Below are 14,706 nucleotides of genomic sequence, written 5' to 3'. Positions count from 1 at the left end.
GACAGGGAGAAGGCTTAACGGGCCTTAGCCACCTGAGGGGAACGTGACTGTTTAAGATGAACTTTATATTTGATCTGCTCTCCTTCAGTCAGGCCATACTGCCTCATTCACTTATGTACACATGCAGCACAGTGCTTAGATATAATGGCCCTTCTTACTCTTCAAAATCCCATCTTTGAACACATTAGGAAATACAAATTAATAGTATTACTTTAGTCGAGGAGGGATAGATCTCACTGCATATTGTTTTTACCAAGCAGCCTTTTTTATGATCGTGTATGCTGTTTCTTCACTTAGAAGATGGTAAACACAAAACAGAAGGACCTTTACTTCTGCAAATAAATCTTACACGAGGTGATGGGAGAGACCAGGCCAGAGCCAGTCAATGGCATTGACTGACAGACCTTTCAGTGACTCTGCCTGAGGCAGACGTATTGCTCATTGACATTAGAAGGGCTCTGCACACTTAAAACACTAATTTGGGAAAAGCTAGTAATTAACATTTTCTGTACAACCTCGTAGGCTTCTCTGTGGTCACGAGTGTTTGCTTACCTTGATTGACACAAATGCACACAAAGAAACCACTTGTGCTAATTAGCTTGAAATGTTTAGTTTCTGTTCTCATAGGTACTATTTCTTGGGTGGTTAATAGTTCAAAAAGGGTGTTCACACATAATCATCCAATCTGTTTGCATAAAAGGAAAACTCTATTTACTTTTATTGTATTTGAGTCGAAGCAGACACAGATATATAACAACCTAGCCAAAGGAAAAACAAACAGTATCTGCCTGGCTAGATACCTCTAGCTGTATGTGAGAAATATGTGTTTTTCTGTAATTTGGGTGAACCGACCCTTAACGACTAGACAGCCCAATGGTTAGAGAGACCATCCGCCGCTGTGTCATCGAGAATCCTCCCTGATGTGTTCTGGAGCAGGGCGCTGCTCAGCGATGCTGCTCTGTAGTCTGCTCTCTAATCTCCCTGCAGGAGCCCGAGCTGGAGGAGAATTTCAAATAAGGCATAACAATATTATCGTTACATAATGACATGCCGCTGTGTGTGAATTAGTTCCATCGCTGTGATTTCCCCGTTCCATCCTTCAGGTGTGCCGGAGAAGCCAGAGATCGATGGCCTGACGAAGCCTGCCATGGAGGGAGACCACATCACTCTGACCTGCATGACTCAGGGCAGCAAGCCCGCCGCCGACCTGCGCTGGTTCAGGAATGAAAAGGAGGTCAAAGGTACGCCCCTTCTGTATCTGAATTTTTCTCCTGCACCACTGCTATGGGTACACAAATACAGTGAGTGTTATATTATTCAGACCGTATGTCCAGGGTTTCACACTTGGTATTTTAAATCGTGACAGGTCGAACACTTGGCGTGTGGCAATGCACTTTGCATCTCTAGGAAACCAAAGCAACTTTACACTGGACACTGCACTTCCTTGGGTCCTGAACATTAAACCTGCCATGAATTAGTTGCAACCCATTCAAGTCACAGTTCCACAAAGTCAGAAACACTTCCGTTAGGCATGGTAGGCAACATAACTTTCCTGACAGAGAACTATTGCTGGTCACAAATCCCAGATGTCAGAAGTGACGGTAAAATAAAGCTAGAGGAGGTAACTTCCCAGTAGGATGCTCGCTTTGCATTACCACAGCAGTTATAAATTAGAGCTTGTTTTTAATTAATTCTAGTATTTATCTGACTGTGACGTTGTTACAGTAGTTATAAATCAGTTAGTACCAAATGACACCGCTCAGTTTCTACCTAAAAAGCATTTTTTAGACAACATTTTTGGATTACATATTTTATCTCGTTAGCTTTTTTTTCAATTGTGTAAATTAGTTTCTTACTCTAGTGTTAAAAAGATACCATTAATCGTTCTGTGCTTTCACTGATGCTTCTACAGTAATAACTATTAACAGATTTACTGTCCAATCCCACGCTATGGTTGCCCTTTAACTACTTAACTAATCCTTCAACTTGAAATGTTATATATGGAGAGACCCTATATCAACTGTGTTTTCAGATCGCCATTTATTTATCAAATGTGGAAAAAGAATCAAACTATTCAGCTGTCTTTGAGGTGTTTTATTTCTTGCAAGAAAGTTCAGTCAGTCCCACAGAGAGCGTACTGTCTGCAGAGTGAGAGACGAAGAAGAGTAGAGTTTGGCTTGCATATTTAAACACAGAGAGGAGAAAAAGGTGGGTCAAGCTTGGCGAATAAGGAAAGGAGCATCCTGGAATTTAGGGAGAAGTTGATGGTCACAGATTGCAACAGATCTTCTTAATATGAACCTTTCCGAAGCTTAGCAAAAGCCAGTAAATAGAGATAAGCAAATAAGAATCAAACAATGGTATTAAAGTTAATATTTTTCATGGCTTGGACTCAGAATTTTTGATAAACAAACCGAAGATAACTGATGAGTACCTTGGTCAGAAAGTATGTTGTAGTTGTTGTCGAAGTCTCTTCAGAGTGTTTTTGTTCTGAACAAGTTGTTACTAATAGAGCAGATTCAGCATGTGTCCTCTGCCTGAGACTGATACATTAACCTCGCTTGTTATCAGAGAGCTGTTCTAAATCACACTGACTGGACTACACACCTCATTTCCGCCCTGCTCCCGCTCGGTTATACTTGATGAACCATCCGCTTTGTAATTGTTTGAACGGGAGAGAGTGAGAGAAAATGAGACAGAATATTGAAGAAGAGAGCTGGGGACATGAAATGGGTTTTTTGAGGACGAGAAAAACAGAGGCGGTTTTGCATCAAATAAAATGCAGAACCCACTGGGGCAGACTGTCACAGATCATCAGCACAGTTGCAGAACTTTTTTACAAAGGTCTTTATGCTGTTGTACAAAGTAGATTAAAGGCCGATGTGCCCATATCTAGAAAAAAACAACTATTTGTATGGTTTTGCTCACAGCCCTCTATTGCAGCAGCTGAAACCGTTACAGCCTGTGATATGATCACCATTTTTATCCTTTTAACTCTTTTAAAATGTACGTATGTGGTGGTATGTTACTCAGCTCACTTCCTCTGTACTTTATTGGTATTGGTGTCACTAAGGGTACTGATATTGGTACTGGTGTCGTAGTTTTTAATAATACCCAGCCCTTACACTGCATACACACGGTTCCGTTGCGTTGCCGCTTGCCGGTGGGCGTGTCTGGCGCTTGGGTTGAGGTTGAAAAACAACCAATCACATTAATCTCCCGCCCCGGACACACATACACACGGTTTGATTGGCTAGGGCTTGTACCGGCCTATTTGCATACGCGGGATTTGATTGGCTGGCGCTTCCGTCGACGCTTGAAAAGTTGAACTTTTCTCAACTTTCACCGCAAGCAACGGAGCCAAAGGGAAGCAACGGAACCACAATGCAGTTCGGCTATGCTTGACGTCACCCCATTCAAAGGGAACGGGAAGGTGCGTCAACGTGACGGGCCGTTAACCCAACAGATCACTTAAACTCAGTTGTGAGAACTATTAAATCTGCGTTAGAAAACACAAATACACTTCTTAGATTAATGTATTTTTGTTTGATCTCTAATTTCATCTTTTTCTTCCAAACACAGCACAAGGCAACATGTTATTAGGATCACTATGCTCATTCAAACCCCCAAAACCCTCAAGATTTTACTTGAACATCAACGATTGATATTTAACTTATCGCTTGATTCCCTCTATAATAGTTATAACACTGTATGTTATATAGCAATTATGTATGATGCATTTCATTCATTAAATGCTAATGCTTTATGCTTGAGATAGTAGTGTTATTTTCACCATGTTGTTGTAATATATTATAGCTGTTTGTCATTCCACTTTATATTTCCTCTTGTTGCTCTTCTGAGAACCATGAAGCTTATAGAATATACACTAATTAGCAGAGTTACTGTTGTTCCTTTTAGGCTTATTGTGTCTCTACGGGTGATTATTATATTCTCCCTGTGGCCCACTACTGAGAGAAGAGCTCTGTGTAACGCAAAAGGGAATGTAGCAAGGGCATAATGTTCTTCTAATTTACCACGGAAAGTTAACAGGTAGTAAGAGATATCCTTGGTGGCTGGAAGAGAAGGTAGTCTCAAGAGGATCCGGCTTCTCATTAAGGTCAGATGCTATAATTCTCTCCCCTCAACGCGGCACACTAGGCTATTCCCTTTACAATTTTATATCAGAATATTATTCACTGTGACAAGGTTGTAGTTCTTTGATCGTAAAGGACATTAATAGGGGCGACTGTGGCTGGGAGGTATGTGGTAGTGGTAGTGGTAGTCGGTGGTTCGATTCCCAGCCCCCACAGGACACATGTCGTCTGTCTTCGGGCAACATATTATACCCTAAATTGCAACACACATTATCTTTTGTAACATTTGGACCGTCTGTGTTTTAAATGAACTATCTTTATAAATTATACCACAAGACAACTTTTGCACGTCTGTCCGCCCTGGCAGAGCGATCCCTCCTCGGTTGCCTTCTCCTTGTTGTCTATTTGTGATAAATAAATACAATTTGATTAATTGATGGATGGGTGAAGGCTGACTTGCTCTTTAAGGGGTCCTAACCACTGAGAAAGTGCTATATAAATGCAGTCCACTTTCCATTAATATTATCATTTTTTTCTAGATTCATAATGACACATAAATTGTTAAAAATAAAAATGCAGGAGGCCGTTTATATATATATATATATATATATATATATATATATGAGGAAGAGAACATCTGCAGTTGTTTTTTCTGTTTGTTTAGAGGTCTTGGGACCATTGTCCAAAAACAGAAAGCAGAACCATGAGACTTTATACAAATGTCAGATTCTTGTCAGATCTGCAATTGGTCTTGTCAAGAATTTCGATCGGAGGTGACGTTTCTCCCCTCGCTGAATTTACTGAAAAGCTCCCTCCGTGTCTGCCATTACACCCTCTCTTCCCCGGATTAAGCCCAGACAGCTCTGCCTGCTATCTCGCATTAGGGTTTCCCAGGGTCCAGATAAGCAAGCAGATAAGCCATAATCAATGCTGGTTTTGCACACAGTTTTAAGCAGTTATCATGGTACCTCTCCATTTAATTAACTGTAGTTGGGAGATGATATTGGATCTGTGTCAACACATTTATCAGCCTCCCTTTTAAACATCCCCTCTGCTATTACAAGCTGTGTTGATCTCACAAACAATATCCCAATGTGATGTTTAAACTCTAAAATTGATTACAAACTTAGAAAGGTAGATTTCAAATGCTGGATCGCCTGTATGTTTAAAAGGTGAAGAACCCTATCTTTCACGACAAGTAGGTGTTTTTGATTATCAGTTTGTAACCTAGACAGATACATTTGTCAAGCATATTCAGAAGGTGTTTTGATCAAGAAAAAGTCACTACTCCAAATAAATGCATCTCTGTCGCTCATTTAATCACTTTCTTGTATTAATGAAAAAAGGAGCCGTTTTGACTTTCTTTCCACATTCAAAACCTCCAAAATAGACATACATGGGAAAAAATTAACAACAACAAACAAAAAGGGCCAAGCATGTTAATAAACAACGCATGTATGCACGTTTCGTTGTGAGTGCTCTTGAAGTGTTCATCATCCTGACAACATCAGGGTGTGTTCAATGCAAAAAGCCATCTGATTGTGGGCGACCATGCTGGGAATAAATGACAATTGTGACATATTGGTGTGGGATCTGGGGGAATAGAAAGATTATATTACGGGCAGAGCCACTGGAGCAGTCCATCACCCATTCGAATGCAGTTAACGGACAGCGTATGCTAAGTGTGTGTGTGTGTGTGTGTGTGTGTGTGTGTGTGTGTGTGTGTGTGTGTGTGTGTGTGTGTGTGTGTGTGTGTGTGTGTGTGTGTGTGTGTGTGTGTGTGTGTGTGTGTGTGTGTGTGTGTGTGTGTGTGTGTGTGTGTGTGTGTGTGTGTGTGTGTACGCAAAGCAGACAGATGGAGCAGACAGACTGCATGTAAGGACATAAGCTTGTGTGTGTGGAACGGAATCCAATATTCTTATTTCTCAGTCTCTTTGTCCCTCAGATCCCCTCAGTCCCCACCCAGTAATGATATATTTCTATCTCAGTTACACACCGTAACCCAGAGAGACCTCTGCCAATATCACCACATGTAGCACTTGTTTACACACCACTGAACCAGAGGGAGCTGTGTGGAGACCAAGCAAGGCAGAGATGAAATGAATATTTATTTCAAATAAGGGTGGGGATGTTCGCTATCGGACTAGTATTATCATACTCTCTGACCTAAACTGTAGAGGTTATTGCTTCATCATGTTACGCGATATCTCTATTCCAATGGGGCTTAAGGAAGAAAAACACAAGGATTTGATTCAAACTCGCTTGCGGTCACATCCATATTCTGTTGTCGAACCTGTTAGTCAAGGACAAGGAACTATTTCTGCAGACAAGCCTTGCACTGTTTAAGGTCGTTTTTTGCTGACTTTCAGCATGCGATCACTCAAGTCTGCCAGCTCACTGAAGACTCCAACGTCTGAAAAACCTTTTCAAATAGTCTTGGCTATTTCTTCATTTATGTATAATTGTCCTTGAATACTGTGAATGAGAGCAGAAGTGGTGGCCATCATTACTCTAAGGTTTTCTCTTGAAAGAGCTATTGAGGCAGAGTGAATAGGTCATACCTCCTGGAGCTTATTTCAAAGAGGATGATGTTGAAGTTAATGAGACTTCTAGTGAAAGTTAAAATAAGAATCAAGTTCAAGAATTTCAAGTAGTTTTCCAGTAAAAAAAAAAGCATTTTCTGCAGTGTTGGACAATCTTGCACACTGCTTAAAAAGGCTGTGTTGGGGCTACATTTATGCTATCCAGCTCCCAGGGGTGGAGTGGATCAATGACCATTAAAGATGTAATTTCAAGATGGCTCCGCAAGTCTTTTTCATGAATAAAAGATGTCTAAGTCACACACACAAAAAGTGCATATTCACCCTCTATGTCCCATGTATATGTAGCCTCACAACTTCAAGTTAAATAATTTTGTCAAGCTCTTTAACCGTAAGGTGAGTAGAGTAAAGAGCAAACATATAGCATGAATAACTCCTGCACACCCTCTACTTTAAACGTTGATGATATGTGCACAGGCAGAGGAGTTTCCAACTATGTCATCCTACTGTGATCAGGTTAACAGACTTAGACTTGATGAAAGAAGAGCGTATCAGGTTGCTACGCCCATTGTCTATGCCGATTAAAAGCAACATCCTGGAGGTGGAGCACCTGTCCAGTTTTAAATGTCAAGACACCGAGTCCGGCCAGTCCTCTCCTTTTCCAGAGAAGACATTTCTTCGCTGTGAATGCTCAGGGAGTTTCATGTCAGAGAGGACATCATGATTTGGCACTGATAGAAACTCAAAAGTGCTCCCTGGTTGTAGTCAGCCGTCAGTTAGGTGCAGAGTCGTGCTGAGAAGACAGGTCAGACAGGGGAGGGCGCTTCCAAGCTGCCAACAGGCCTGGCTCCCTGGACACGGTAGCCAGGATATGTGAGGAGATGGTGGACGGCACAATATATAATCATCTTAACACCTCACTGGAGCTGGAGCCTGCTGTGTATTAGTGCTCTTCTTTTAAAGTTTAGCTATACTGTGCAGCTCATCTGAAAGGCAAAGAAAAACATGCAGCCTAGGGAGTATTCTGCAACATGTTTATTTCATTGTGAATTTTATTATATCTAATTGAGTGTTTAGTACTATTATAAATGTGTATATATATTCAGCTTATCCTCACCCTCACCCGCAGGCAATTTTACCGACAAATTGTTTTGAATCTCAGATGGGATGCAGTTCAGGGTATGTTGAGTCAGCCCTCTGACCCCTGCTGCCAGGATTAGTCAACGCCGTCACCGTCGTAAATTTGTCTCCTGCCCAAGAAGCCTTTTTTGTGTGTCCTTCCATTTCAGTGAGTTGTCCCTCACTTCTGTGAAACAGAATGAAAGGGTCAGATTCTCACGCTTTTACGCCTGTCATTTCCATTTCTAATCCTCCATGGCTCAGTCTTGGCACAGGCTAACAATTCAGGGCTCTGAGCAGGACTCTGCGCCAAAGAACCGGCCAAATACTGCCAGGTGTTTGTTTTTTTTATAGATACTTTCCACAGGTGCATATAGTAGAGTGTTGTATTTTGTTTTATTAAATGCCTAAAATCCACATAGAAAGTCGGAAATACATCTATAAAGGGAAGGGCAAGAGACGTAATAACTGTTTAGTGTGAGAGGGCAGTTTTAGACAATATACTTGGGGTTGCTGCTGCCTGCACTTACAATTTTATAGAAAATAGTGATGATGTTAGGCTCCACAGCAGGCTCAAAATAACAAAAAGATAATTGACGCTGTGTTGAGATAATTTACAAACTCAAGAAACACTTAATAAAAACAATAATAGGCGCGTGAAAGTGCTTTATACTGTAGTGATATGGACTTTAACTGGAAGGAGTTAACTCAGCCTTGATATTTCATGAACCAAGAGTTCAAAAAACTTGTCCCCATCTAAGAATAAATGTTTGAGTTTTTGTGAAATATAACTGATAGGAAACACTTCAATATGTATGTAAATTCTCCCACAGAGAAAGCAAGAGTCAAGTTTCCTGGTGAAGTAAAAAAAATAAAAAATGATTGACAACCCTAAACTTTATTGGCAGCTCAATGTCAGCTGCTCCATTCAGCGGCACTTAAAATGTGATAAGATATTTATAGGCCAATTATACCTTCTCTCAACCACCCACATGCATGAACACCCTCATATGCACGCACACACAAAAGCTCAGAAGCCATGAGTGCATGCAGATTGATGCACTTTAACTGTGAAGTATTACTTGCTGTGAGACAACTGTTATTATGATCTCAAAGTAGAACGGAGAAATCTTTGGGCCAAATAATGAAATTAATGAACTCAAACTTTGTGCAAGCATGTTTTGTAGTATTCGTCTCAGCTGAGGCACACAGAGGCAATCAGAGTCCATTCACATCGCCATGATACAAGAAGGTAAATTGGTCTAGACACTGAAATCACACAGCGATAAGATGTATAAAGTGAGCATGTCGATCTCTCTGATAGTGTTGTTTGGGAGCTGAGTGCATTTTGAATTAGGAACAACTTAAATAGAAACATTATCAAGTAACTTTGAGAAATGAGCACATGTGTTTTGACATCCTAGATTTGGAGTTGAAAAACAAAGAGAACCTTAGCTTTACATGCTACAGGGCCACCGCCAAGTGTCCATTACATTGATTGCTGTACTTTATTCTGGTCTTGGACGGCATAGAATATAGGCACAATCACAGCAGTGTGACTCATAGTAAATGTATTTTACGTGTTTAAGAATTTAGGTAGTTTGGGTCTAATTGAACCTATCTGACGCAATTCAGTCAAACTACTTATCAACCCTTATGCTGACCTCAACAACAACATTTTAATATGAACAGTATGGTAGAGGGAGAAAAAGGAGACAGGATGACTTTGAAAACAGAATATACGTGGAAGGAAGGGAGAAATACAGATGACCGATGAAGAGACGTTGAGGCAGGCAGAACAGTCAATGAGGACGTGGAATGACTAATAGAAATAGTAGGTGAATGTTTGCAGCTGTTGAAGCATGCCGCAAAATTAGAAATGTGATGTCCTCTCTTCATCCTTCCTCTCTATTCTCACTCTCTGTTGTCTCCTGAGAGTTCCTTTTTGTGGAGAAATCCAGTCATTTTTCCCCTCTCTCTTGTTGTCTGGGTGGATGTTGCTAACACTGCAGACCTGTCAGTCATTCATCTCTAGGGGAGGCGGGCTCTTTGCCTCAGTTGGGGGGAAGTGACTGAGCGGAAAAGTTGATTGGCAGAATGGAGAGGGAGAGGAGACAGTGGGGGAGAAAGCTTAGAAAGTGGAGCAGATGAGTACAGAGGAGAGAAGTATATGGACCGTAAACAGTCTCTTTAGGAGATACAAACAAAGGTGGCCAGCATGAGAGAGAGAGAGAGACTCTACATGCACTGATGCTTTCTTACATTTTTAAGAAAGTATTGTTTTCCTCATGTAAAACTGTTGTTGTGTTATAGGAGACCAACCAGAATGGTAGAACAAATGTGATTGAAAAGAAAACCTGCCTGGAGGTGGATAGGTTGAAGGAATTAAGTTACAGCTAGTAGGAAGAGCAGTGAGAGTTGGCTTGAGTGTGTAGTCTGGAGGAGGATGGTCATTTGTATTACATAACTCATACTTAACACTCTGAATTTAGGAGAACATTCATGTCAAATGCGTAGGCTCGGGCTTCATCAAAAATTGGCATCATAAAATGTCGTCTGCTACCTGAACCCAGCCGCGTTTCTTGGAGTTCATTTGTGCAGGATTGTTTCCCAAATCTAGAAGACAGTTTGTTCTTTCACTTTTATTTTTCCTGGTTAAAACAAATAGAGTGGTGTTGAACAGAAAGGATTAATGAGGTGCAGAGGGGATTTTAGTCTAGTATTGGACTGTCATTCGGTATGGCCTTGGACGGCTAGTTATCTATGATGTCGGCGGTGAAAGATTTAACTCTATGACCTTCTGGTTTAAAGGGCCTCCCTACCCACTACATGTATTGATGATGATGAATCATTCAAGGACACTAATGTTGAAGTCAAAGATTTTTGTCATGAGGGCTGGTCTTGAAACTTCACTAAAACACATTTGGCTTATCTAAGTCTCATGTCATTTGGGAGCGAAATGAAGCAATAAGTGGAATGATGTGATCAAGGAGCCAGCCAAATATCAGGACATCATGTAGCTCATTTGAGGAAGCTGGGTTGGACGAGTTCTCCAATGCCTTGGCAGTGATTAGGGTGCTGATGTGTGTAGAGAGGTTGGATCAGCTGTTCAGATGGTATTACAAGGCAGGTGTTGCAGGGATAGCAGGTTGTACAGATGGGGAGGATTGTGCATAATGATACTTTGCAATAAGGCTGATTGAAGTTATTGCCAAACGTCTGATTTGCTCTGGTAACGTTTTGGTCCCAATGAGGCTGGAAATGGTTGTGACACAGTAAGAGTGGAGGTAGAGGAAAGCGAAAGACATTGTGTGGGAGCAGTGAAGCCCACGAAACCACAGGCAGAGATGGAAGGTGAGGTCAGAAGTGGTTAAAAAGGCCTACGGTGTAAATACACGCGCTACTTTCAAAGAGCCCTGCGATCTGGAGATGAGGCAGGTGGGGTCCTGGCAAGAATTCGACATAGGGATGCCAAAGCAGCCTCCGGGAGACGTGTGATGTTAGCTATATTTGTATTTCTTGTTTGACCATTTTTGGTTTGATTATCATTCTTTTGTCTAAAGCCTTTTTTGTTTATGAATAACAACCCTAATAACAACCCTAACCCAGGAACTGTGATAAAGATTTCAGTGTAAAGGTACTTAGAAATGATTATTTAGGCTTGTGAGTTCCAATGCATGATACTCTTTTCTCTATGTGGGTAGAAGATCCTGTTGGAGTCCGGTTTGTAAACCAGGTGTGTGGCCCTCTCTTCTTGCAAGATGAATGTGCTGCATGTGTGACAGTATGCTCCTTTCTCCAAAGGTGCCAAAGAGGTGAATGCAAGTGGGAAGACCTTTACAGTGCGGAGCTCTCTGCAGCTGCACGTGGACAGAAATGATGATGGAGTGGCCTACACCTGCAAAGTGGACCATGTGGCACTCACACAGATGCCACAGCAGGCCACTGAAGTACTGGAGGTCCATTGTGAGTTTACACACTAACACATGCACATACTCAAACACACACATAAATGGTAGACATGGAAGCAGATAAGTAAAATACATAAAGTGGTTACGTTACTAAGAATGATTTTACAGCTGCAGAGTCCTGTTAGCTGGCAAAGACAATAAAGAAAATGATCCAACCATGAAAAGCTTTATACAATGTTTGAATATCAACAGTCTTCTGATATTTATTCATCATAAATGTACTTTTCATGTTGTATTTTTTCATCAGGGGGTCATCCTAAATACTGATATTTTAGGGGTTTAGTTTAAGGAATAATCAATAGGATGAACCTACTGTATTTTTGCTCAAATAATCATAGAGTATTTATCCTAAAGGGTTGCCTAATATACAGATTTTCAGGTTAATATTTGTATTCGGTGCCTCTTTTGTGACATTTAAACATGCTTTAATGTTCAAGAAAGGCTTTATCTTTCTCATACTGCCTGTGCTGCAGCCCCTCTTTTCCCCTCTGTCTGAAACCAGAGCCCAGTCTGCTTCGATTGGTTTGCTGGCCCGGCAACCACTTAGAGATATCCTGCCCCTTAGCCAATCATGTTCAATGTCTTCGAGCGCTAGCCAATAGAAGCAAAAGTGTCCAATCAAGGCGTTTCAGGCAAGGGGGGGGGGATGAGTGGGATACAAACATCTCTCTCTGGAGGGAACACAGGGATTATAGCCTTTGCAGACCATTCACATGCATAGAGACCTATATAACACACTAAAGGAAAGGGAGAACACCAAAACGCCAAATAGAGCCCCTTTAAACTTGAATTCTTCCTCCCTGTCCTAGATGCTCCTCGTGTGCAGATCATCAACTCCCTTACAGTCCCTCAGGAGGGTCAGTACTTAAAGCTGGAGTGTGTGTCCAAAGGAAACCCTTCGTAAGTCACTCAAATTCTGTGTTAGTTGATGTCAGCTTTTTAAGCTTCAGACAGGATCATAAATCATGCCTTGTTTCTCCTTCACATCCTCTCACCTCCCAGGCCAGATCCTGTGATGTGGACAAAAGACGGAGGTGAACTTCCTGACCTGGACCGGATGATTGTAGAGGGGAGGGAGCTCACCTTTACTTCACTCAACAAGACAGACAATGGCACTTACCGCTGCGAAGCCAGCAACCACCTAGGGACCAGCAGTGCTGAATATGTACTCTACGTCTATGGTGAGTTCAAAAGAAAGGCTAATGTGTGGGTAATTGTGTTCCATGTGATTACATCCAAAGGTAAAGGTACAAAGAAAAATCTTGAGTGTCTTAACTGTCACAGGTACAAGAACCAATGCAAAAACTAATATTTTAATACATCCTGATCTGCATTCAGTGCTAAGAGTGATTAGAGGGGCCATCTCTCACAGGGAGAATAAGGGCCTCATGTGACACAAATGCCACCAATGCCTTTCTTTAAATAAACCTGCGTCCCAGATACTACACACACAAACACATAAACGCTCACACACATACCAGGATGGAAATGTCTGAGGGAGGCAGAATTTAGTGCTGCGTTGTCAGGAATATCACCGGGAAGGATAAGTAATTCCAAGTAGAGCCAGAGGAGGTGGGGAAGAAGGGACTCAATGTGAGGAAAACAGATAGCTCTTCCTCGCTGCGTTTTTTCTCCACTGCCATTTGTCTCTTAGTATTAAGTAATAATGGTTAAAAAAAGGAGCCGTGCCGTGACACATCTCTTTTCGTTCTGTTTTAGAGATGTATGTAGTGTGCGTTGAGTGAAAAAAGGATTGCAGGTATGGCCAGAGAGACATACGGCTGGAGGCAAAAGAGAATTTCCCTAAGTGGATCAATAAAATATTACATTATAATCATTACATGCATCAGAGGGGTAACTCATTTGCTCCTTTATTTAAAAGTAGATCTTAGCTTATGAACATGAGAGAAAAACCATAGCCGGTAGCTATGGTTTTCCAGAGCTGAAAGTAATTTCTCTATGTTCCTGATTGTCCTTGGTAGATGTACAGTAATAACCAGATGGAAGATGAAACCATAAATACCATAGGATTCCATAAATAGTTCATGCAGTGCTTTCTAATAGTCGTAGCCAAGGCCAAAGAAACATGTGAAAAACTCTGAATGTTTCAATTTTAATGACATATTGCAAAAAAAAAAAAAGACCTTTTCACTTCAAGAAACTACCATGACAAGACAAATGTAAATATATCAAATGCAGTTTTTAGCGAAGCAGGCAGACCCAAATGCACCCAAAAGTGCCAGTGACTAGTTGGTTAGGGTAAACTAGGGTTTAATGAATATCCCACATGCCATGGTGTCTGTGTGCACATAACACCTCCTTCAAATGCCAGCTGAATGCAACAACAAGAATGACCAGTGCACCTAATGACAGTGATATTATTAAACTGACAAATTGTATGCCACAAAAAAAGGCAATTTGCTATTGGAGGGTCAAGGAGGGTCCTATTCATTACCTGTTCTTTTTGAAATGGCACCCAGTCTGTTCCTACCCTTCATTAGTGATTAGCAGACCTTTTAGCCTTTTCCAATTGCAGCCATAATTCTTTGAAAATACCTTTTTAATGGTTCCCCTCCAACGAGGAGACGTTCTCTCTCTACCCTCTTTCCTGAAGACGTGCACTTTGCTGCGTAGTGATTCACACCGGGGCTGAAATGTCAACGAGACACGCAGGACAGTTGGCCCTGAGAATGAGTACCACAGCCAATTAAAAGCCTCAAGCTCACCATAAAAAGCAGAATGACACAAACATAAAAGCCAAGGTGGTAGTGTAACCTCATTAACTTTGTCACACAGTGTTTCATTCCCATTTTTCCTGTTGCTCTAACATGTGACAGTGAGAAACCTTGCCTTGGGTGAAACGTTTCTACCATTGTTCTGTAGTGAGAAGTTAAAAAAGAGCATGGCCATGACAGCTTGGCTCCTGAAATCGTACATTGATAATTAGGACTGATCATTTTGTCAGAGTACTGTCTCCATTTG

The 14,706-nt window shown here is 41.3% G+C and overlaps 1 protein-coding gene across 3 annotated transcripts in view; it reads left to right on the top strand.

Moving 5' to 3' along the window:
• Positions 1 to 14,706, top strand: part of cadm2a (cell adhesion molecule 2a) — a 180,350-nt gene that overhangs the window by 144,181 nt on the left and 21,463 nt on the right. For all 3 annotated transcript variants that reach the window (XM_063895524.1, XM_063895525.1, XM_063895522.1), the window contains 4 exons: positions 1,104 to 1,241; positions 11,558 to 11,719; positions 12,534 to 12,624; positions 12,727 to 12,905. In XM_063895524.1, coding sequence (XP_063751594.1) covers positions 1,104 to 1,241; positions 11,558 to 11,719; positions 12,534 to 12,624; positions 12,727 to 12,905 — 570 coding nt within the window. The remainder of the gene's footprint in view (positions 1 to 1,103; positions 1,242 to 11,557; positions 11,720 to 12,533; positions 12,625 to 12,726; positions 12,906 to 14,706) is intronic.

The sequence above is a fragment of the Eleginops maclovinus genome, chromosome 11 (assembly GCF_036324505.1).
Source record: "Eleginops maclovinus isolate JMC-PN-2008 ecotype Puerto Natales chromosome 11, JC_Emac_rtc_rv5, whole genome shotgun sequence".
In the NCBI taxonomy this organism is placed as follows: domain Eukaryota; kingdom Metazoa; phylum Chordata; class Actinopteri; order Perciformes; family Eleginopidae; genus Eleginops; species Eleginops maclovinus.
The sequence above is the reverse complement of the archived record's forward strand: the minus strand, read 5'-3'. Positions and strand labels throughout refer to the sequence as shown.